This window comes from Salvia miltiorrhiza, chromosome 3 (genome assembly GCF_028751815.1).
Source record: "Salvia miltiorrhiza cultivar Shanhuang (shh) chromosome 3, IMPLAD_Smil_shh, whole genome shotgun sequence".
Taxonomy (NCBI): Eukaryota; Viridiplantae; Streptophyta; class Magnoliopsida; order Lamiales; family Lamiaceae; genus Salvia; species Salvia miltiorrhiza.
The window spans coordinates 31,733,637-31,757,876 of record NC_080389.1 but is presented as its reverse complement, the minus strand read 5'-3'; the positions used below and the strand labels follow the sequence as shown (position 1 = coordinate 31,757,876).

General features: G+C 35.9%; 1 protein-coding gene across 1 annotated transcript; it reads left to right on the top strand.

Annotated features, from left to right (window-relative positions):
• Positions 1–11,618: 11,618 nt before the first annotated feature.
• LOC131014062 (probable copper-transporting ATPase HMA5) lies at positions 11,619–23,884 on the top strand. The gene is made up of 6 exons (XM_057941983.1): positions 11,619–12,069; positions 12,481–13,860; positions 13,946–14,200; positions 21,881–22,003; positions 22,094–22,597; positions 23,218–23,884. Exons 1-6 carry the CDS (start codon positions 11,779–11,781, stop codon positions 23,629–23,631), a joined length of 2,967 nt encoding a protein of 988 aa, XP_057797966.1. The 5' UTR covers positions 11,619–11,778; the 3' UTR covers positions 23,632–23,884.
• The last annotated feature ends 356 nt before the right edge of the window (positions 23,885–24,240 follow it).

Genomic DNA, 24,240 nt, shown 5'->3' with positions numbered 1-24,240 from the left:
GAAATAAAAATTGTAGATAATCTCGATACGAGCTCGTGGGCCCAAACGGATTGCAAATAGGCGTTCGGATAAGAAAGAGATGGCCAAAATACGAAAGTCGCGTGCAGTAGTGGAAACCGATGACAGGGAACGGCGATTGCCGACTTCTGAGCTCGGTCGCCGATCTGGTCTCCATTTCTTCTGTTTTGTCCACGTTTTTGCGAAATTTTGGGCTTTTATCAGTATTTTCAAGCTATGTATTGTAATTAACACCGTGACCTATAAATACCCCTTGAAAGCCTAAAGAAAATACCCTATACTTGATATTTGCTCATATTTACACTTGGAGAACTTGAAGAAACGACAGACTTGAAGTTTGGATTGAAGAATCATTACAGTTTTAGTGGTTTTATTGATGAAGGATTTATTTTATTCTTGATTTTTCATTGCTAGTTCATATGTCTATGTGTAGCTAGTACATTTTATCCTACGGCATAGGAAGTAAACGAATTTGGATTTCTGACTTTGACGATTCAATTAATCAAGATTTATTAATACTTTATATGTTCTTGTGCATGTTGGTTCCTTAATTGCTTGATCAACAATTTTGCATAATCTTAAGTTTTAATTTGATATCGGGAGATGATAATTATTACCTGAACTAAGAACATAAAACATACTTTTCAATATTAGTGAGAGAACTTGAGATAGGTGTGAGGACATTAATCCTAAGGACTTTTGGGAGTTCCATGTTTAAGAGTGATCCGGAACGGTAGCCTTGCATGTAATCAACGATTTGTATGCCACGAAAATGGGTATAGACAAGAATTGAGATTGTCTTAGGAAAATTTATCTTGGCTTATATCGAATTGAATTTGTTGGATTATTTGAATCTATTAAAACCTTTGCCTTGTGATATTTTATTTCCATTAGTTTATCTGCTACAAATTAATTATTTTTCTTTTCTGTTTACTTTATTTCCATTGCTTAAAAACAACCCAACGTTATTTGTTTTCAGATAGAGAAAGGTAATTTAGGATAGTAATTAATTATAATCAGTCTCTGTATAATACGACCTTACTTGCTACTGTACACAATTGCACCCGTGTACTTGCGGTGTGTTAAGAAATTAGTGAACGAGTTTTTGGCGTCGTTGCCAGGGCTTGATTTATTTTTTATACTATATGTTAATGGTTAGCTACTAATCTGAATTTTTATTTCTGTTATTTTATTTCTGTTTTTTATTTTTATTTTTTTCTTTTGGTTCTGATGTCAGGTAGTGTATGACTACAAGGATCTCGGAGTCTACCTCTCGCAGATTTTGATCTTGAAATTGAAGCTTCTTGCTGCCGAAACAACAGCCAGAGTAACAGAGTTAAGCTGGGATTGATGGCAAAACAGGAAGAAGTTCGTGCTGAGGAAGAATAGCTGCAGCGGTTGTTGGATGCTCAGAAAAATTTTGGAGGCTAAAAAACAGCCTTCTATTAGTGATGCATTCACACCGCATTATCAATACCAGAAGCCTCCTAGAGTCAATGCTAATAATTCTGAGCTGAAGACTGATATGATTACTATGATGCAACAAAATTAGTATGGAGGCAATGCAGTTTAAGATCCTAATGCTCATCTGGCGCAATTCCTGGAATTGTGCAGCACTATGAAGATGAATGGAGTTCCTGATGACATTATACGCCTTCGTCTCTTCCCATTCTCCCTCCAAAATAAGGCGAAGTCGATGTATCATACTCTAAAGTTGGGAGCCAACCCAACATGGAAGGATGTGCCGTATAATTTCTACGCAAGTTTCATCCTCCCAGTCTTACCTTGAAGCTAAAGATGGACATTATCCAATTCCAGCAGTTCGATGGAGAGACGATAGCAGAGACTTGAGAGCGATATCAGGAAAAGCTTAGAAAATGTCTCAATCATGGATTTGATGAAGGCATGCAACTTGTTATGTTTTATAACGCTTGTGGAGAATGCACTAGGATGTTCATGGACACAGCCACGGGTGGTTTTTTGCTCAAGAAGGGAAGTTCTGAAGTTATGGAGAACATAGAAAGCATGGCAACAATGAGTTACCAATGGCCATCAGAGAGAGTTCAGCTAAAAAAAGTTGCAGTTGCTTCCCGCTCTGATCTTATGACATTAATTGCTACTCAGATAGCAGAGTTGAATTCAATGACTTGACTATTTCTAAGGCTGAGCCAGCTATGGAAAACCCAATGATTATGGAAGATGCAAATTTTGTCAACAATAGGAACTTCAAGAATTTCCAGCGTGCTCAACAAGGTGGATTCCAGATAGGACAACAGGGAAACTACCAAGATGGGCAATAATTATACCATAGAGAGCGTCCACATCCTAATTTATCTTATGGAAATCCGAACAACGCGCTTCAGACTCCACCAGACTTCTCTGTTATCAATGGAGTTATCAATGAGGAGAAGAAGCCAAATCTAGAGGATCTCCTAATGAAATACATCTCCAAATATGATGAGAGGATGAATAAGCTTGAGTTTACTACTGTTGTTTTGGGGACTCATGTGAAGATGTTCGAGACACAATTGGGCCAAATGGCTAGTGCTATCAGCAATCTACATCAGTCAGGAAAATTCCCAAACAACATTATGATGAACCCGAAGGAGCAGTGTATGGTGATTGATTTGAGGAGTGGGACTACTTATGTAGGTCCCAAGATGCCCAAGGAGGAAATTTCGTCACCAACTATGGAGCAAGAAATTGGCGAAGTCACTGTAGAGGATGTTCGAAAGAAGATAGATGACAGAAAGAAGATGATTCCATCTGCAGCTGTGCCTATGTCTTTCCCTCAACGTCATCAGAAATAGAGGATAAAAGAGCAGTTCTCTAAGTGTTTACAGATTTTTGTAAAGGTGCACATCAATATACCTCTGGTGGAGGCTTTGCAAGAGATGCCTCAGTATGCTAAATTTCACAAGGACATAGTCTCACGCAAGAAGAAGCTGGGAAAATTCGAGACTATCCACCTCAATGAAGAGTGCAGTGCGATTTTGCAGAGAAGTTGTCGACAAAGATCAAGGCGCTCTATGATTTGGGAGCAAGTATCAATCTCATGTCTCTCTCTATTTTTAAGAGATTGCAATTGCGGAGTTGAAGCCTACATCTATGGTGCTGTAGATGGCAAATAGATCAGTCACTTATCCACGTGGAATTGTGGAGGATGTGCTCGTGAAAGTGGGGGATTTTATTTTCCCAGCTGACTTTGTGGTTTTAGACATAGAGGACTGACATGCACCTGTCATGTGGTACGAATATTTGTGGATGCCCCAAACGAACAATACACGCTCATATGTCCACAATTGAACTGGTTAGTCTTAGTGGTAAGTAAGGGTTGAACCCCACAGAGAGTGAGAAATCACTTTGTTCTCAGTGTATAAATTAAGTTGTCACGATCTCAACCTGTCTATCTGCACAAGTAAACATAACGAAGATCAAAGATAAAAGAGGGGTAAGATTTTAGTAAGGTTATGATCATTGTTGATATTTACATTCGATCACATGCATACTAAAGATCTGTTCATACTTTGTATAAACTCAAGGCGTGACCCAAAGACATTGGGGCGTTTCAAGAGGTTATACTCCACACTTAGGGTGGTTGAGTCCCTTGTAGTCACTTGGTCCGAAGGCACGCACCCCGGTCACAAGGTTATGCTTCACTCATCCTTAGATAGTAGACATACCCGATCTCTCTAAGTATGCCCCTCACCAACCTTCTACCCCAAGGTCCTCGACTCCGCATCTAGTCAGCAGACATGCCTCCCGGGCTATTCCTTTTCGGTATTACTTCCAACTGGTCATTGATACATCTACAATACGTGAGGTGTTGATCACTATTTTATTAGCAACAAAAATACTGCAACTGACACAGTGTAATTGTAGTAATAAATAGTAAGTCGAGTATCATATCCACAGGGACTAATAAGCAAAACTACCTTAAGTAATTCCAATTTAAACTATCACAATATTTAGGCAAGTAGAACAATGATGAACGAATTAAAATTAAAATTGCGCAAAGTAACTAATGCAAGGAAATAAATCAAATAATAAAAATCTCTGATCCGAGGGATGTACTATCGTTAATCAAACACATGCATTCAATTTATTAATTCAATTACCAATTTAATCCAGCCCTGATGAAAGATCACAATACAATTCATAAGCTTCTCTAACGAACACCTATGAACACAGATTAATAAATCCCTTATCGCATTCAAGACTCAAATGAATAAATTAACTCCCAACGGCACACAAAGAATAGCTTCACCCGTCGCATTCAAGACTCAAGGCTAACACTATATCATGCATTCCTGAATTGGCTGAACAATTATCGCATTCAAGACTCAAACTGAACAGCTAGATATGTAAACTATTGGCCAGATAATTCACAAGAAAACAAACACCAGGAATCATGAATCACAAGCTGGAGGGCAAATTGATATCAATAAATCAAAATTCCTTCTTCACCCGACGCTCGCAGTCGGGTCGCCACTACTGCACGCGACTTTCTTGTTTTGATCATATCTCCCTCGTCCAAACTTCAATTTGCAATCCGTTTGGGCTCACGAACTCGTATCGAGATAAAATAAACTTCTATTTCAGACCATTTTTTCAAATTCAAACGCAATATTCCTATAAATTCCTTCAAAGTTCAAACAAGTATCATATTTCACAAGACAGAGCAATATAAGCACAAAACAATCATCCAACACTCAATTTCCTTTAGAATTGACATCATATGAACACTAAAAACCATAGAAAAGTGAGTGTTATTAGGCACTTTCCTTGACCAATAATCATGGCTTTATGCTTCGTCACAGTTGATGGGTAATTTCTAGAGAAGCCCAAGGCCGAAGAGGGACGTTGTATCCCAAAGCCCTTTCTTCACCTTCCGGATCTACAACACCTTATGTTGATGCTACTCAGCTACTTGGTCATGGGTATACTGGACTTTACTATCTTGTATGCCTTGACCTTTGCTTGGCGTGGTACAGACCTGACCAAGCGACGATCACCCGCTAGGCTCGAACTGTCTATGATATTTGCACAGATCCTTTCGGAACCAGTAGACTCAACCGAATGCACAATAGCCTCTCGAATGTCTTACATATCAACAATTAATCATTTTCCTTTCTCAAATCTCACCAAGGGAATTACTCACACATAATTGAAAATATAATTGTGAAATATAATAAACACATGAATGAATTGAAATACGAAATACTTAAATAGAAAAATAACTTAAGGAAAATGCCTTGGATTTGTCCTTTCACAACAGAATTGAAAATGCGCAAAGTAAATAGATTGTCTGTTGCTAGAATATAAAAGTACTGAATGTAAATTGTTCCATGGTGATGATAACAAATGAGATAGGGGGAGAGGAGGGCGGGTTGCAAACAGTTCTTCGCCAACCACTCATGCTGGCCCTTAAATAATATCTCAGTAGCAATCAAACCCTGGCTCGCCGGTGACCATATATGCTGATTTATCTCTTTCCATGTTTAACACAATCCTTGATTGATCTAATTGAATATGGACTTCCAGTTGCCGACGATGTCAACTTCTACCACCTTCTGGATCCTTCACTTGCCATATTTTCTGTTGCAATCTCCAGGGAATCTTCTCCACGCGGTTTCCATATCGGGCTTTGACTTCTAGTTGCTGCTAATGGAAATGATCGTACTGGTTACTTCTCTCGGTTAGACTCGCACCAAGTGGGATGTGTCTTTGTGGATGCACTTCTGTTTTATTTCTGCTTTTGGTTGTGTCTTTTGTTTTTAGTGTCTTTGTTGTTGTTGAAGTTCCTTTGAGTCGTTTGTTTTGATTGTGAGACTTTAATGATAAGTTGAGAGTTTGTGAAAAAAAATTTATGATTGGCTTGTGATGATTTCTACGAAAATTAGAACCACTTGCATATATGTTTCTGCTTTTGAAGTTGAGCATAATTGATGAGCTAGAACTGTGGCCCCTAAGATACTTGTGATCAAACAATTGAGCTGTGAGATTTGAGCCAGACTGTTATTATTTTTCAGTCTCAATTTTTGTTTTTGAGTTATATATTTGAGCTTGCATATATTTCACTAGAACTTCTCTTGGTTTCTCCATCGAGGTCACGTTAGTGTGCTTAATAACTTTGATATGATTTAAGTCATCTTTTCTAACATATACATCCTATTATTGTCCTAATACTTATATGAGCCTAGTTCACCCTTTTGAGCTTTGTTATCCATATTCTTTGATTTAGCCATAGGTGGGAACTTGGAGACTGTTGATATAGGATAATTGGTGTTTTGGAGATGTGTGAATTATAGATTATGAACCTTGATCTTGATTGAAAAATCCTAGTATCCTACAAGTTGTTAGAATGAAAAAAAAAAGAAAAAAATGTGATTGTTCAAAAAAAAAAAGAGAGAAAAGAATTGAGGAGAAGAAAAAAAGGGGATACATAGGATGCATTTAGAAAGGTGAAATCCTTATGAAATTGTTTATTGGTTGAGAACAAGAGTTCGTGAAAAATATGGTGTTGGATGGGTGATGATGGTGCTACATTAGGAGTTATGAGGTCTGTGATTGTATTAATTGTTTATATCAATTGAGTCACTTGGCCAAATTTATCCTATCCTACCCTATCAAAGAGCCTACGTTACAACCAAATCTAAAGACTTTTTAGTATCTTGGTTAAGGAGCACACATTTAAGTGATGGAGAGGTGAGACAATTTACATGCTTATGGTTGATCTCATGTCTTGCTTGAATCGAGTGCATACACATCCTTATCTTATACACTTGAGAGTGAGTGATATTCATTATTCAAATCATGCAAATAGTGATCAACGATCACTCTATGGATCCATTTTTACTGTTGATTTCCTTCAATGCACTCACCTTCTCACACCAACACTGATATTGCACGTAGATTAGGTCACTAGAGGAGAATAGTAGCAAGCATATGGTTGTTCCTTCATATACTTATCATTTGATTTGGCAAGTTATTTGTCATCTTCGTCTCCCTGTTGCGGCGAGGAAGCTCACTGTGGCGCATTGGCGTGGTTAACTTCTTGTTGCTTGCAACTTTAAGGCTGAGTTCGATGCTCTTCTTGAGGGCTTCAGGCTGTCTATGAATTTATCAACACACATTTAGGTCGACATGGATGTTGTTGGTGTTATTCCCTCATGTCTGCAGCGAAACATGTTATGTAAGTCATTTCACTCATTTTCACTGAGAGAGAACCAGTCGGCGTATTTCTGGGCGAGTAGGGGTCATCGGACTATGGCTCTCACTAGCTGTGATCAGTATACTCCTCCGCGTTATGTCTTGGCTCTTGTTAGGATGGACCATCTTGATTATCCTAACTTCAGATTTCGTTTTCATGATGTCAGTTTTTATTTGGTTTTGTTCTTTGGTTGATGTTTCAGCCTTTATCTTCTGGATGTAATCACTTTTGGGCTATGTTTATGTATTGTTCTAGGTTTTATGATTCTATCTTGTCCTATCTTGTTTGGTTTTGTTGGGCGATGCCATTTGTGGACAACATCACATATATGAGATACTGGTTATTTTGTTATTTACATGTTGCAGTTCAAGAACATACATACATATCTTTCCAATGAGCACAATATTATTTTCTATAAAAATAATGTAATTTTCCTCTTTAAAGTAACTTAATTAATATTCTATGTTCCAAACAAAACACTTTATCCAAGGTGATTCGATTTGTTTAACGATTCCTCAAAATATGATTCTGATTCAAACGCAATTAAACCAGGACCATTACTTTTTTTCTAAAAACATAATCTTTATGAAATAAAGTTCTTGCCATTTTAACTCATTTTAATATTACGTCAGGTCTAAAAAGACTTGGAAAATGTTATAAAACTATACCCACCGGAAAATAATTGAAGAGCTCTACACGACATATATATATATATAGAAGGGCGCACACACACACACACACACATAGAGAGCCATGTCCGCGAAGCATTTGTTTAACAATTCCTCAAAACATGATTCTGATTCAAACGCAATTAAACTACGACCATTACTTTTTTTCTAAAAACATAATCTTTATGAAATAAATTTTTTGCCATTTTAACTCATTTTTATATTATGTCAGGTCTAAAAAGACTTGGAAAATGCTATAAAACTATGCCCACCGGGAAATAATTGAAGAGCTCTACACGACATATATATATAAGCACAGAGAGAGAGAGAGCCATGTTCGCGAAGCTGCTGCTGTCGATGGCATGCATAAGAAATGAGAACGGGAACTTGTCGGCGCGGCCATTGTATCCATCGATGCCGAGTTACCCTAAGGTTGTGAGAAACGAAGAAAAATGCATAGAGGGTTCGGAAGCGAAGGCCCTCTTCTCGGTCACCGGAATGATTTGCTCCGACTGCGATGCCTCCATTGAGAAGGTTGTCAAACGCCTCCCCGGAATCAAGGAAGCCGTCGTTGATGCTTTGAACCACCGCTCGCTTGTGGTTTTTTACCTAGCTTTTGTCAATGTAAGGTCACATCATACCACCTTTGTTTTTATGTTAATATGTCACATTATGTAGTATCTAAGAGAGTTTTTGGCTAAAGCCGCTAAACTTTATTTTAAAGAGCTTATAAGCTAGATGTAATAGCTAGTGAGCTTATTCATTATTAAAGTTTGTGGATAATTGAGGTTATAATTAGATAGAGTAAATTGAAAATATATGAAAATGGAAGGTGTTTGTTGAAGATGACAAACAATGGTAGGATTATTTTTATAAAATCATTGTTGATGTGGATAATTGAGGTTATAATTAGAGAGAGTAAATTGAAAAGATATGAAAATGGAAGGTATTTGTTGAAGATGACAAACAATGGTAGGATTATTTTTATGAAATCATTGTTGATTGTAAGATTATGATAAAATAATTAAGGTTTAATGAACTTATTTAGGGGACTTATCTTAGAGCACTCCCAGCAGAAATCCCAAAATTATGCTCCTATATTCCTCCCTAAAGCTTCCCTATTTAATTTTAGGATCTCAATTTTATAAATGCATACACCAGATCTCCTATTTTCTACATAAAAATAATAATTATGTGTGGGTCCTACTAATTATAAGCTTAAAATAAATTTATGGTGGGTGTAAATTTAAGATTGAATTTAGGTAGGTGTAAAATTTTTGTGGGCCCCATCCAATTTAGGGGATCTGCTGGATGTATTTTTTATCTCATTTTCAATTGTTTTAGCCTAAATTTAGAGTTAGTGATGCATTTAGGTGATCTGCTGGGAGTGCTCTTATAACTTATAAGTTATTTAATAATTTATTTTATTAAATAATTTAGAATAATTTATAAAATTTTAAACAACTTAAAATGTATGTTAAAAAGTTTATAAACTTAGCCGAATATGCAAATGGTGTGATATTAAAAGATGATAAAGTTTTTTTTAAACTTTAAAGCATCTTTGTATGCACTTGATAAATGGGTACAGGCTTTAAGTTATGTGTTGATTGAAAAAGGTAAAGATTTTTTTTCAGGGAGGAAAAAGGTAAAGTTTTGATTGCTAAAGTTTTGCTCATCAATCATTTTTGGAATGCTTTTACTTTATGGATTACATAGCAATAGCATATTATACTTGTTTGTTTGTTTTTTTAAAAATTAAAATTATTATTATTATTATTATTATTATTATTATTATTATTATTATTATTATTATTATTATTATTATATTTTGTTTTTGAGAAAACATATATAGCATATATATTATGTTGCTCATTGTTTTTCGTTTTGCCTTTTCGGCAATACATGAACATCCGTTTTATCATATGTTCTGCATCTATGGCTATGTCACGTGTAATAAGTTCAACCTATAAGATTATACTAACTTCTTGTCTTTCTTTTTTTTTTTCTTTTTTCCTTTTTTAAATTGTTATGCCCAAAGAAAAAAAAACACGCTTATACTCTAGCCTTCTAATTGACTCGAATCTCCGACCTATTGATTAGAGGAGAAACGTCTTACCAACAGACTGCGGTTCATCGTCCTATAAGATTATAACTTGAAACTATTTAATATAATATCACTATATATTATCCTAGGACGCCACTCATCGGGATAAACATCTCCCCTTTTACGTACATAGGGGAAGCCCATTACTTAAATACTCCCTCCGTTCCATTTCAATAGGCTCATCTCTTTTGGGCACGGAGATTAAGAAAATTTACTTTTTAGTAGGAAAGTGGTAGAAAAGTGGTGTGGTTCACATCAATTAAATACACATTTTTTACTCAAAATGAAAAACGAGCCTATTAGAGTGGGACATCCCAAAAAGGAAAACGAGCCTATTGGAGTGAGACGGAGGGAGTACTATCTAAGTACATATATCTATATCGTATGTTATTCGAATTTTATAATTAGTCGAATTTTACAATTTTTATAAAGAAATACAAAAAAAAAAGAATATAAGGGAAATAGTAAGAAAAATTATAATTTATAAATAAACCTTCAATTTTAGTTATAACTACAAAATTATCACTCAATTTGAAATTGACAAATTTAAATTTTGACTTTTTAATTAGTATATATTTTAAAATTTTAGTCTAATCACGGGTGTAAATTAAATCCCATGAATTAAAATTAGGTAGGAGTGGTTTTAATTTGTGTGATCGACAAATGTAAGAGGTGATAGAAGCTTTGAATAGCGTGACTAATTAAACTTTGAGGTAAAAGATGTATCAGGATTCAATTCTACCGTCTTCAGTTGTCGATCAACCCGGGAAGGAGATTTAGTGTATCACACTTTATGTTCTATTTTATTTTTTATTTTTAATTTTATTTAATTTCTTATATATATTTTCTTCAATTTCAACTTTATATGCTTTAGTTTAATTTTGTGATTATTAACTAGGGTTTATTCCATCAATCTAGGGTATATAAATATTTTTTATCATTTAATTTTATTTTTATTAGCGAATAATAGGTTGATAAATTCAAAGTCGTGGTATATAGTTTTTAAGAAATTTAATTTTTTGAAATAAAAATTAAATATAATTCATAGTATTATAATAAATTTTATTTTTATAAAAAATATTTTTAAAATAATAGATATAAGTATGAGACACAATGACACATATAAAATTGTAGGAATAGCCCGCACTCATATACGACACACAATCCATCCATGCAAATGAAAATATTTTTCATCCAATTACAATTACAATTATAATCAATATAATTTAATTAAAAATTAATAAATATTAATTTAGAACGAATATGCACCTTAGATACATATATATTTTTGCCATCTTTAAAGAATTTTAAGAGTATATTGAGCCAAAAAAAATTGTGACATTATCATATTGTTCGAGCGCCCATTCCTTTGTATTTTTTGTTCTTCAAAAGTAAGACGCTGCAACCTTTTAGAATTCCCAATAGAAATCGTGGTTTCCACAACGATATGAGGCGTCGTTGATGTTAACTTGTAGCAAGTGGGTAGCTATAAAGATTTATTCACTTTAGCGCGGAGTTGATAATTTAAACAATCCAAGGTGATTCGATTTGTTTAACGATTCCTCAAAACATGATTCTGATTCAAACGCAACTAAACCAGGACCATTACTTTTTTCTAAAAACATAATCTTTATGAAATAAAGTTTTCGCCATTTTAACTCATTTTAAAATTATGTCAGATCTAAAAAGACTTAGAAAATACTATAAAACTATACCACCGGAAAATAATTGAAGAGCTCTACACGACATATATATAGAGGCAGAGAGAGAGAGCCATGTCCACGAAGTTGCTGATGTCGATGGCATGCATAAGAAATGAGAACGGGAACTTGTCGGCGCGGCCCCTGTATCCATCGATGCAGAGTTACCCTAAGGGTGTGAGCGACGAAGAAAAATGCGTAGAGGGTTCGGAAGCGAAGGCCCTCTTCTCGGTCACCGGAATGACTTGCTCCGCCTGCGCTGTCTCCGTTGAGAAGGCTGTCAAACGCCTCCCCGGAATCAAGGAAGCCGCTGTTGATGCTTTGAACCACCGCTCGCTTGTGGTCTTTTGCCCAGCTTTTGTCAATGTAAGTTCACATCATATATACAACCTATGCTTTTATGTTAATATCACCTTATCTAGTGTCTAAGAGAGTTTTTGGATAAAGCCGCTAAACTTTATTTTAAAGAGCTTATAAGCTAGATGTTACAGCTGGAGAGCTTATTCATTATTAAAGTTTGTGGATAATTGAGGTTATAATTAGAGAAACTAAATTGAAAAGATATGAAAATGGAATGATGAGAAAACCCACTAGTGAACAGTATTGTTGTTCGTATCATGCAAAGGTGCATGCTAGTTTAGATCAAAATGTGTAATTTTATAATTAATTAATGGTGATTTTAAGATACAAAGTTCTTGATATTTGATATACCAGTGGATCGGAAGAAAGAAGAGTGATGAATTTAGACAAAAAAACTTGAAATGATCGAAAATGCAGGAAGAAAAGATTCGCGAGGCGATAGAAGACGCAGGATTTGAAGCGACATTGATAAGAGAAGAGACGATAAACACGGAGAGAATATGCCGAATCCTCCTCACAAACGGCCTCAACTGCATCTCATGCTCCATCACTCTCGAATACTACCTATCCTCTATAAACGGCGTCGTAAAAGCCATGGCCCCGCCATCTACTGACCAAGTTGAAGTCCACTACGATTCAAGAATCTTGAGCTGCAGCCACATCCTCGAAGCCGTCCACGACATCGGATTCGAGGGCGTGCTCCTCAGCAGCGGCGAGGAAAGACGCACCATACTCCTCCACCTCGACGGCGCGGAAGCCTCCCTGATCGGCAAGTCTCTCGGACTCGGAGCATTGCCAGGAGTTGCACAAGCAAGCTTCGACTCAGAGCTCAACAACCTCTCCATTTCCTACGATCCGGATCTCGTCGGTCCTCGAGATTTCATCCACGCCATCAACGAGTCCTCGGATGATATCACGGTCACCATATTCTCAGACAACGGAGGAGGAGCGCGACGCGACCAAGAAGTGAAAGACTACTACAGATGCTTCCTTTGGAGCCTTGTCTTCACAGTTCCTGTGTTTCTCACGTCCATGGTGTTGATGTACGTTCCCCGCGTGAATCGCGTGTTGGACGCGAAGCTCGTCAACATGCTGAGCGTCGGCACGGCTCTGCGGTGGATCCTCACGACGCCGGTCCAGTTTGTCATCGGGCGGCGCTTCTACGTTGGCGCGTACAGAGCGATAAAGCGCGGGGCCGCGAATATGGACGTGCTGGTGATGTTGGGAACCAATGCTGCTTACTTATATTCAGTTTATTCGGCGCTGAGATCCGCCAGCTCGCGTGGCTTCGAGTCCACCGATTTCTTCGAGACGAGCGCGATGCTCATCTCGTTCATCCTGCTGGGGAAGTATCTGGAGGCTCTGGCGAAGGGGAGGACATCCGAGGCTATAGGGAAGCTCATGAATTTGTCTCCCGAGACGGCCACATTGCTAACCACAGACGCACAGGGGAATGTGTTGGCAGAGGACGAGATTGATAGCAGGCTAGTGCAGAGGAACGACGTGTTGAAGGTCGTGCCTGGAGCTAAAGTGGCGTGCGATGGAGTGGTGGTGTGGGGCCGGAGCCACGTCAGCGAGAGCATGATCACTGGAGAAGCTCGGCCCGTGGGCAAGGCCAAGGGCGACGTTGTGATCGGAGGGACTCTCAATGGGAACGGGGTGCTTCATGTTAGGGCCACCAGGGTTGGGTCGGAGACTGCTCTGGCGCAGATTGTGAGGCTTGTTGAATCGGCGCAGTTGGCCAGAGCTCCTGTCCAGAAATTTGCTGATCGTATCTCCAAATTCTTTGTTCCGCTAGTATGTTGGGCAATCATGTGTGAATTTGCATGCGTCTCTGTTTTGATTTTTGTTGAATGATATGTGAAATTGGATGCATATGCAGGTTATAGTGGTGTCGATCTGCACGTGGTTGGCGTGGTTTTGGGCGGGGAAGCTGAACGGGTATCCGAAATCATGGATTCCGGCGTCGATGGATGGGTTCGAGCTAGCGCTGGAGTTTGGGATATCGGTGATGGTGATAGCGTGCCCGTGTGCGCTTGGGTTGGCTACTCCCACAGCTGTCATGGTTGGTACTGGAATTGGTGCTTCTCAAGGCGTGCTCATTAAAGGCGGCTACGCTTTGGAAAACACTCATAAGGTTCATTCTCGCACGGAGTATGTGAAATCTCTAGTTTAAATCAGTGAAAAGGTGCAGATTGGCCCCGAAGTAGTAGCCCCTATAGCGTATAACCCCTCTTACTCACTGTGTGTGCAACTAAAACCCTGAACTCCGAGAAAAGGGTGCAAATCCCCCCCTCTGACCTAACGCCGTTAAGTGTCCGTTAACGTTTGAGTTTAATTGCACCCTCTACTTCAGGGGTGGATCTGCACCTTAAATTTTTTTTTTTTTTTAATTTCAGCAACCCACGGTACCCACCTCTGGCACCAACTTAACTGCTCCCTGTACTCATCGGCTCCAACTTACACTTTGTCAGCTCGCACGCGCTCAATCTCTTGATCGTCGACTGCTTACCACCGACATGCAGCAGCATCACCAACTCCAGATGTGGACCTAAATCAAATCCTACTTGGTCCAAATTCATATCCGTATTTTTTTACTTAGGTCAGGATTCGGTCCAAATTCATTAGGTTCAAAAAAACGAGATTCATGTCCAGATCCATTAGATTCACAGGGTCTCGAGTCCCCACCCGGATCCATTCTTTTTTCTCTTTTAAAATAAATTTACGAATATTAAATTAACCAAAAATAAAATCATAATTATTATCTAGAGTTTTAATAATTATTCAAAAATAAATAAATAAAATTTAAATATATATTATATAGATAAATATATACACAATTAATATCATAAGATAAGTCGAAAAGGTTAAGGTGTTGGAGGAGATGCTGTTGTGCGGGGCGGTGAAGAAGCTGGTGGCGTTGCTGCATGTAAGCGATGGGCAGCCGACAACCAAGAGATTGGGCGCGTGCGAGCTGACAAGGTGCAAGTCAGAATCGATGAGTACGGGGGTGGTTAAGTTAATGCCGGAGATGGGTTGCTGAAATTATAAAAAAAAAAATTAAGGTGCAGATCCACCCCTGAAGTAGAGGGTGCAATTAAACCTAAACGTTAACGGACACTTAACGGCGTTAGGTCAGAGGGGGGAATTTGCACCCTTTTCTCGGAGTTTAGGGGTTTAGTTGCACACACAGTGAGTAAGAGAGGTTATACGCTATAGGGGCTACTACTTCGGGGGCCAATCTGCATCTTTTCCCTTTAAATCACTACATCATAAATTTATAGGATATGTTATACGGGATGAGATCCAGTGTCCCTTAATTTTATGTGTGCTACTGTGTCCTATTTTAATATCTATTATTTTAAAAATAGTTTTTTATAAAAGTAAAATTTATTATGATACTATGAATTATATTTAATTTTTATTTTAAAAAATTAAATTTTTTGAAAAGTATATACCATGACTTTGAATTTATCAACCTATTATTAATTAATAAAAGTGAAATGAAATGATAAAAAATAATTATATACCCTAGATTGATGGAATAAACCCTAGTTAATAATCACAAAATTAAACTAAAGCATATACAGTTGAAATTGAAGAAAAAATATATAAGAAAATAAATAAAATTGAAAGTGGAACACAAAGTGGGACACAAAGTGTGGTACACTGAATCTCATTCCATGTTATACTCCCTCACTCCAAATATAATAGATCACGTTTTTTTATTTGGACATACTATTGAAATAGACACTTTCTAAAATAAAAAGTTATACATACAAAGATATTATATATTAGTGATAAATTATAAAAACGTTCTTTTTCGTCCGCAAGGGGACACCAAGCGGTGCGACCTCCTATGTGTGAACGGTGAGGTCTCTGGTTCAAATCCCACTACTCTCCCTCCCCAACTCCCCCAAGTCTCAAAAGAAAAAAAAAACGTTCTTTTTCATAATTACTAAAATATTAATGACAACTTACAAAATATGTATTTATAATAATTAAAAATATAAAGAAGATTTTTAATATTTAATAATGATCATAAATATAAAATAAGTTAAATCTATATTATTTAGTTAAAAGATTTTGTAAAGTAAATAAATAAATTATGAATATACAAGTATGAGATACATATATAATTATATTTATATATCTAATGACTATAATAGTTATAGTTTTAGAATATAACTATAATTTTAGAATAATTTATATCTATATTATATAGCTCACTAACTATAACATAAAGATAATTATAATTCATTAGGTAGGTTTTGAAAGATAAACAAATGGAGTAAATGTAAAACGCAGACAATAATTATATGATCTATTAAATTATTAACAAAATTAGAATATCAATGTAGTTAATTATAATATTCCCCCGTCCTCATTCAATAGGCCCCAAAGCCTGAGCACGGATATTAAGAAATGAATGGTTTATAATAAAGTAAGAGAGAGAAAGTAGCTTTTTTTAGGGTAAATTTGTGAAAAAAGTATGAGAGATAAATGAAGATATTATTTTTTAAGTGAAAGAAGAGATAATTGTGTGGGGCCACAGTGACATTTGATGTAAATAATTAGTTGTTTAAGAATGTTTGTTATGTTTCATTTTCTATTTTAAGAAGTGGTCTATTGAAATGAGACGTCCAAATAAGAAAATTGAATTGGGACAGAAAGAGTATATAAATATTAGGGATGTCAATCGGGCCAGCCCACTCGGTTTCGGGCCAGCCCATTCGATTTCGGGTTATTTTCGATTCGGGCTAGTCGGTTTTTTTATTTTTCGGGCTAAAATTTTTCGACCATAACCCTAACCCACTCAGTTTTGGGCCCACAAGTTTACGATTTTTTTATATGTTTAATTTTTCTTATAGATAATCATATTTTTGTAATAAAAATATGTCGTATTTTTTAAATCAAGACATTTCGCCTTATTTTAGATACAAGAATTAGTGTTAGTTTAACGTAATTTTACATAATATCTAACTTTTAACTTCGTTTCCGATAAAATTGTATATATATTTAACATAAATGACTATCTTTCTTTGACTTTTATATCATAGATGTTTGTTATTAACCGCTGAAAAAAATCAAAAACATATTCTACAAACATCAAAATGTTATTATCGAATTAAAAAGTAAAGTACTATAAAGTTTAAAAATCAATTATTAAGAAAGTGTTCGGTTAATTAACCGGGCCAACCCACTCGATTTTCGGGCCATTCAGGCTAAATTTTTTTCGGGCTAAAAATTTTAAGCCCTAACCCTCCTTTTTATCGGTCTATTCGGGTCGACCCGTCAGTTTCGGACTTTTTTAACATCCCTAATAAATATACACGTATGAGCTACTAAGCTACATAGTTATATTTATATATCTATAGACTATAATTATAATTCTAGAATAAGTTATATCTATGTTATATAACTAAGTACTATTGTAAGATTTTGAAAGTGAAGAATGGTGTATATATAATAAAATGATACTCCTTCGTCCACAAAAAATATGCCTATTTTGCCATTTCGGTCCGCCCACAAAAATATATGCTTAATCCATTTTTAGCAATATACCCACAAACACTTTTTACAATTACACTCACAAAAATGCGAGACACATATTCCACTTACAAACACTCAATAAACACTTAACACAATTCTTAAAACCCATGCCAAAGTCAATTAGACATATATATTTTTGGTGGACACGGGGAGTATTAAATAACACAATATATAAATTATAACTATAATCGAATGATAATATTTAAACTTTATGTATAATTCTAGAATAAGTCACATCTATTATTACATAGAAAATAAATTTTGTGGCAATTATTAAATGACGATTTTATATAAAAAAAGGAAAGAAAAAACCTAAAAAAAACCCTTGAAAGCACAGAAGGAGCAGACTAAGGGCCGAACCTCATTAAAACTTTTTCACTGAAAACCCAGAGGGAAAAACCGTGAAAAGGAAAAAGAGTACTCGTCTAAACACAAAACGAAAGTAGGGAAGAGCGGAAGGGAAAGTTTCCGGAACTCCGGCCTAACCATCGTCCCCAAACTATCCCGGCTCTCACCCCACGAAAAAAAACTAAACGGGCGGTTAGAACCAAACAGCCACACATCAGCCCCAACTACCGTTTCTGACGCAGATGGCTATGCGAAGCCATGTCAAGACGAACCGCAGCCCTAATCTCCTCAATCTCGTGCGGCCACCACCCTTCCGAACGTTGTTGGTTAGCCATTAAATCGGCCGCTTTGTTTCCTTCTCTAAAGATGTGAGAAACCTGCAGCGAGAAATCATCTAACATCTTTAAAATCCTATTCCACGCCGCCTTAAAACGCCAAGGCACATTCAAAGAACGAGAATTAAGAATGAGTATCACGTAGGTGGAATCGGCTTCAATCCAAAGTCTGTGCCATCCACGATTGTGAGCAATTTGAATCGCCGAGATAACTGCCAGTAGCTCTGCTTCAAAGGCAAAACCCGAGCCACCTTTGAAGTGAAAACAACCACGCACCACATTCCAGTTATCTCTAAACACCCCACCTGCAGCAATAGTGCCCGGAGTTCCCGTCGCTGAACCATCAGTATTCACTTTGATCCACGGCGCCACCGGTGGCCACCAATGTACCTCCACAAACTCCGGAGGAGGAGCACTCCTGGTATTAACACCCACTGCCCGGAGAATCAGATAATCCGACCAAGAATTCCACATGTAGCCTAATTTAGCAAAGTTATTATCAATCTCTTTGAAAGCAACTTTCACAGTGTGGATGACACGACGTGCTTCGAACTTTTGATTATCAAAGATACAATTGTTTCTCTGCATCCAAATGGCCCAGATGACCGTGATGATACCCGCTTTCCAGAAATTACCGATGAGGGGACTAAGTTTATACTGCCAAGCTACCACCAAAAAACTATGAATATCACTCTCTTGCAACCCTTGATTGAAATTGAACCACCCAAGGAACGTAACCCAAATATTCTTCACACGCTCACAATTCCAGAAAAGGTGATCCTGAGACTCACTTCCTTTTAAGCAAAGCAAACAAACGTTAGGCGTGATCATGCCGTAGCGGATAAGGCGATCATAAGTCGGCATTCTATTATGAAGAAGACGCCAACATATCAAGGAACGTCGAATCGGAACAAAGGATTCCCAAAGCCAAGAACCCCAAGACACCTTCGGAAAATGATGACAATGCTTGTTGAAGGCCAGCGCAGTAGTGACATTCCCGTGCAACGAGGGTTTCCAGAAACGCACATCTCCGTCAGTGCCCAGAGGAGTGAGCAAAATATCACACACTATCTCAGGAAAAGCATTAACAAAGGCTTGCGTGAAATGCCAGACCCCATCATAGAAGTAATCTGCCACCGATTGAGTAAGAAACGGAAGCATGAAATGTGGAATACCGCATTTATTCAAAAGATTATACCCAAGCATAAATTTTGTGGCAATAGTATAATAGGGAGAAAAATATAATTAGATTATTTTTCTAATATAAATAAAAGCAATATCAAACAATGAAATTACTTTATATTTTTAAAGTGATTAAAGTAGACTAAAGGTTCCACCTATTTTTACTATAAATATAAATAGATACCAAAATGTGGGATGGACTAAAATAGAAATATGAATACTAAAAGTTTGGACGAATGGAGTATTATTTAACAATATACCTCATAAAAAGATAAAGAATATAGTACAACTATCTACTACATGCATAATATATATGTTGATTATGAACTTTTTTGTTTCAAACTTATAGTAATTTTCTAATATTTACTAGGATTAGGGATCCGCGGATCTAGATCCTTTTTTCTAGGATTTGGACCTTGCAAAAAATGGATCAAATGGATTTGAATTTATCTTAAAATTTTCAAATCTGGATCTGGAGCAAAAGTTCTGAGAACTAGATCCGGTTTAGATCCGGCCGGCCCGCGGATCCTATTATATATAAAAAATACATAATTTATTTTATTTTTATCTAACTCAAATCTAAAGATCCATGACTAATCTATACATCTCTTTTCATAAATAATATATCATTCTATTAAAGGTAATATTTTTCTTTGATCTTAATTTAAATTTCAGTAATTATTATTATTATTATTATTATTATTATTATTATTATTATTATTATTATTATTATTATTATTATTATTATTATTATTATTATTATTATTATTATTTTTATTGTTGTTGTTGTTGTTGTTGATAATATTTTTTTTTCAATGTGAAATAGAAGACACATTGTTCCACTGTTACTGAATATTGTGATGAAAATATAGATAAAATTGATTTGAATGATATGGTAATTAATTTTCATCCCTTTTGTACATATACAATTAAAATAAATGTATATCTCATTATTCTACTACTAATATGTTATTTTTGTACTACTTCCGTCTCAATTCAATAGGTAATGTTTCCTTTTTTAGACGTCTCATTTCAATAGGCTACTTTCTAAAAATAAAAAGTTAATCCATAACAAATATTCATCTCCAAATGTCATTGTATACCACACATAGTAATTTCTTTTTTATTTCTCTCTCCTACTTTATGCACAAATATATTCTCAAAAAAAGTCACTTTCTCTATCATATTTTGTATAAATTATTTGTTTCTTAACATCCGTGTCCATGCCCTATGGCCTATTGAATTGGGATGGAGGAAGTACTTGATTATTATATTCTTACTTATTTTGAGTTTTTATAATTTTTGTATGGATTATGGTTTAATTAGTTTTTTTTAATGATTGTTGAAACTCTAGACGATAATTATTATTTTATTTTTAGTTAATTTAAAATTTATAAGTTTATTTTAAAAGAGAAAAAATATGAATTGGATCTAGACCCGAGACTCTGCTTATAGATCTTGACCTGGATTACCTTTTTTGGATCCAATGAATCTGGACTGAATCTAGACCTAAGTAAGAAAATCTGGATCTATACCAAGCAGGATCTGGTCTAGATCCGACCCATTGTCATCTCAAGCTAGGATATGATTGTATCGTTTTTTCTATTACTTGTTGTGTTGGGGAGTTTGATTGTTTCTTTGTTGAAGATTTGGAGTTTAATTGTTTGGAAGTTATTTATATTTGTTTGATGTGATCTTGGTATCTACAGGTACACGATATGTCGTAAAATTTCGGTAACTTAGGCATAAAAAGATATACCAATAAATTTGGTATATAGTACTTTTATGGTATACTGAATTTTGTAGGGTATACTTCACTATTGGTACGACATCGATATGAGAAAAGTTCATACTGAACTATGAACTTCGGTATACCGATCTTCGGTATATCAAAGAGTTCGGTACGACAACGGTATGAAAATTCTCATACCGCAATTTACGATGCGATATACAGTGTGGAAAAAATAATTCGGCATACTGTACCGATCCACCCCTTATAGTGTCCACAAATAAAAAAATGTACACTTTTGTGGGACGTACCAAAATGACAAAAAATACACACTCTTACGAGAGGATGGAAGGAATATATAACAAGAATATATATATGCAAATCAAATTTTATAATCAGTATTGTATATATAGATATATCAAAGTGATTTAAACAAAAGTTTCTTATTATGAGAACTTTGCATTGAACCTATAATATAACTGCAGTGAACTTTAAATACATCAATTATCGCAAATTAGTTATAGGTTTAATGCAGTTACTTTATAGCATAGTGTAATTATCTTATAGGTGTGTAATAGAATTTTCATAGTTCTCAAGATAAATAGGTCGTATACCACATCTTAAATCAAAATCACTATCTTAAACTAAGTTATGTAACTTTTCTTGACAGGTAAACTGCATAGTCTTTGACAAAACAGGAACTCTTACTATCGGAAAGCCAGTTGTTGTGAATGCTAATCTCTTCAAAGACATCAATATTCAAGAATTCACTTCTCTTGTTGCTGCTGCCGAGGTACATATACATATATATACTTGTCTAGCATGTCACAAATTGAAACAATATAGTATTAATTAAGATAATGGTATTGAGGTGTTTGAACAGGTGAACAGCGAGCATCCATTAGCAAAGGCGATAATCGAGTATGCCAAAAAGTGTTGGCAACAAGAAGATGAAGACGAAGAAGAACATAGCAACTGCCCTATATGGCCGGAAGCATGCGACTTTGAGGCCATAACCGGACAAGGTGTGAAGGCTGTTGTCCGAGGCAGAGAAGTTCTTGTCGGAAACAAGAGTTTGATGTTGGATCACAACATTGATATCGCCTCATATGCTGAAGAGAAACTGAAAGAAGCCCAAGGATTAGCTCGAACTGGGATTCTCGTATCGATTGACAGAGAGCTGCATGGACTTCTTGCCGTGTCTGATCCGTTGAAACCTGGCGCTCGAGAAGCAGTCTCCATTCTTAGATCGATGAAGATTAGTTGTATAATTATGACAGGTGATAATTTGGGAACTGCGAATGCGATTGCCAGAGAGGTGGGTATTGATGTTGTTTATGCAGAAGCTAAACCTGAAGACAAAGCACAAAAGGTCAAAGAATTACAGGTTAAGCTCTTTCTTACTACTACTACTGCTACGCGATATTTTAATTTGTGTATTTACTTTGGATGATAGTTAATTGATACATACATAGAATATAGGTTAATTCTTAATATATTTTAAATATATTTATTTTAATTAATTAAGGTCTATATAATTGTACACTAACTATGAATAAATTTTGGGTTTTATCCAAATTTTAAAAAAATTGGTAAAAAAAGTAAGCGAACTTAAAAGATTTTGGATTTTGGATTGATTGTCTAGAGTTGGATGGGTAGTTGAAAAGCACTGTTGGAAAGCTCTCGATGGCTTTCTAATGGTCTCAATATTGTTGGATTTTGATCATTGTAATTGATCAAAAAATGGCCTGAAAGTTGATGCTCAAACACTTCATATCCTTTCTTTCTCCTAATTAGATCATAAATTTATATATTTACATGTAATTTATATATAATTATAAATAGATAAACAAATATAGACTGATCCTATATATTGTGATGGACTGGAATTAATATTTCGTATTTGTTTGATTATATAATTCTTCAAATATTCAATCGTATGTATCATTCAAATAATAGTTAAAAATGGGTAATATAAATAATTTCGCTAATATATATATACAACAGGCTGCCGGCAATGTTGTGGCTATGGTAGGGGATGGGATAAATGACTCGCCGGCGCTCGTGGCGGCTAACGTCGGGATAGCGATCGGTGCAGGCACAGACATCGCAATCGAGGCAGCTGATGTTGTGTTGATGAAGAGCAACTTGGAGGATGTTATAACTGCTATAGATCTTTCTAGGAAAACATTTTCAAGAATTAGGCTTAATTATATATGGGCATTAGGCTACAACACTCTTGGCATTCCACTTGCCGCTGGGGCGCTCTTCCCATCGACTAGGTTTCGGCTGCCGCCGTGGGTTGCCGGCGGCGCTATGGCGGCGTCTTCGGTTAGTGTGGTTTGCAGCTCTCTGTTGTTGAAGAATTATAAGAGGCCCAACGTTCTGGATGCTCTAGAGATGCGACGAACAACTCTGTAAGTTTAATAATGCTCATGTTAATTGTGTCGACTCTTAGATTTAAGTGCAGTCTTATTTTGTAATTACTAGTATTTTTCTACCACATTTTCATTTAATGAGACTGCATGTACAATGGTGAAAAAATTCTGCCATGTCATACCCCTCTGGGGGTGTTCTAGACTTCTAGTAGTGACATGGGATAGGTTGTAGTTGAATGTCTCAAGTTCAAATCACACTAACTATTTATAAATATGTATATTTTTAATTTGATATATGATCCCGATTATTTCATATCAAATATCGACTTACTGACTATTATATGATGCATACTAGTGTAAAGAAGCAATATTTATCCATAAACCTTGAATAGCATTGTCGCAACTCGACTTGGCCAATGATAGCTAAATTGAGTGACCAACGATTAGGATGAGAACTAAAAAACTGAGGAAAAAAATGAGTGTTTTAGAACGCTCAAACAGTATAAAGCCAAAAATAGACTGTCACTACAAGAAATATGCTAATAGTTACTCCCTCAATCCCAATAATAACGTCCCAAATTTTACTTTTGGATGTTCCATTTATAATGTCTCAACCCAAAAAAGAAAATAATTTACTTTATTTATTCTATCT

What these genes read in the sequence shown, in the direction of transcription:
- LOC131014062 (XM_057941983.1), top strand. Translation starts at nt 11,779, where the DNA reads ATGTCCACGAAGTTGCTGATGTCGATGGCATGCATAAGAAATGAGAAC. An exon ending in TTTGCCCAGCTTTTGTCAAT is followed by an intron (nt 12,070 to 12,480) that starts GTAAGTTCACAT and finishes TCGAAAATGCAG; the next exon opens with GAAGAAAAGATTCGCGAGGC. An exon ending in CTTTGGAAAACACTCATAAG is followed by an intron (nt 14,201 to 21,880) that starts GTTCATTCTCGC and finishes TTTTCTTGACAG; the next exon opens with GTAAACTGCATAGTCTTTGA.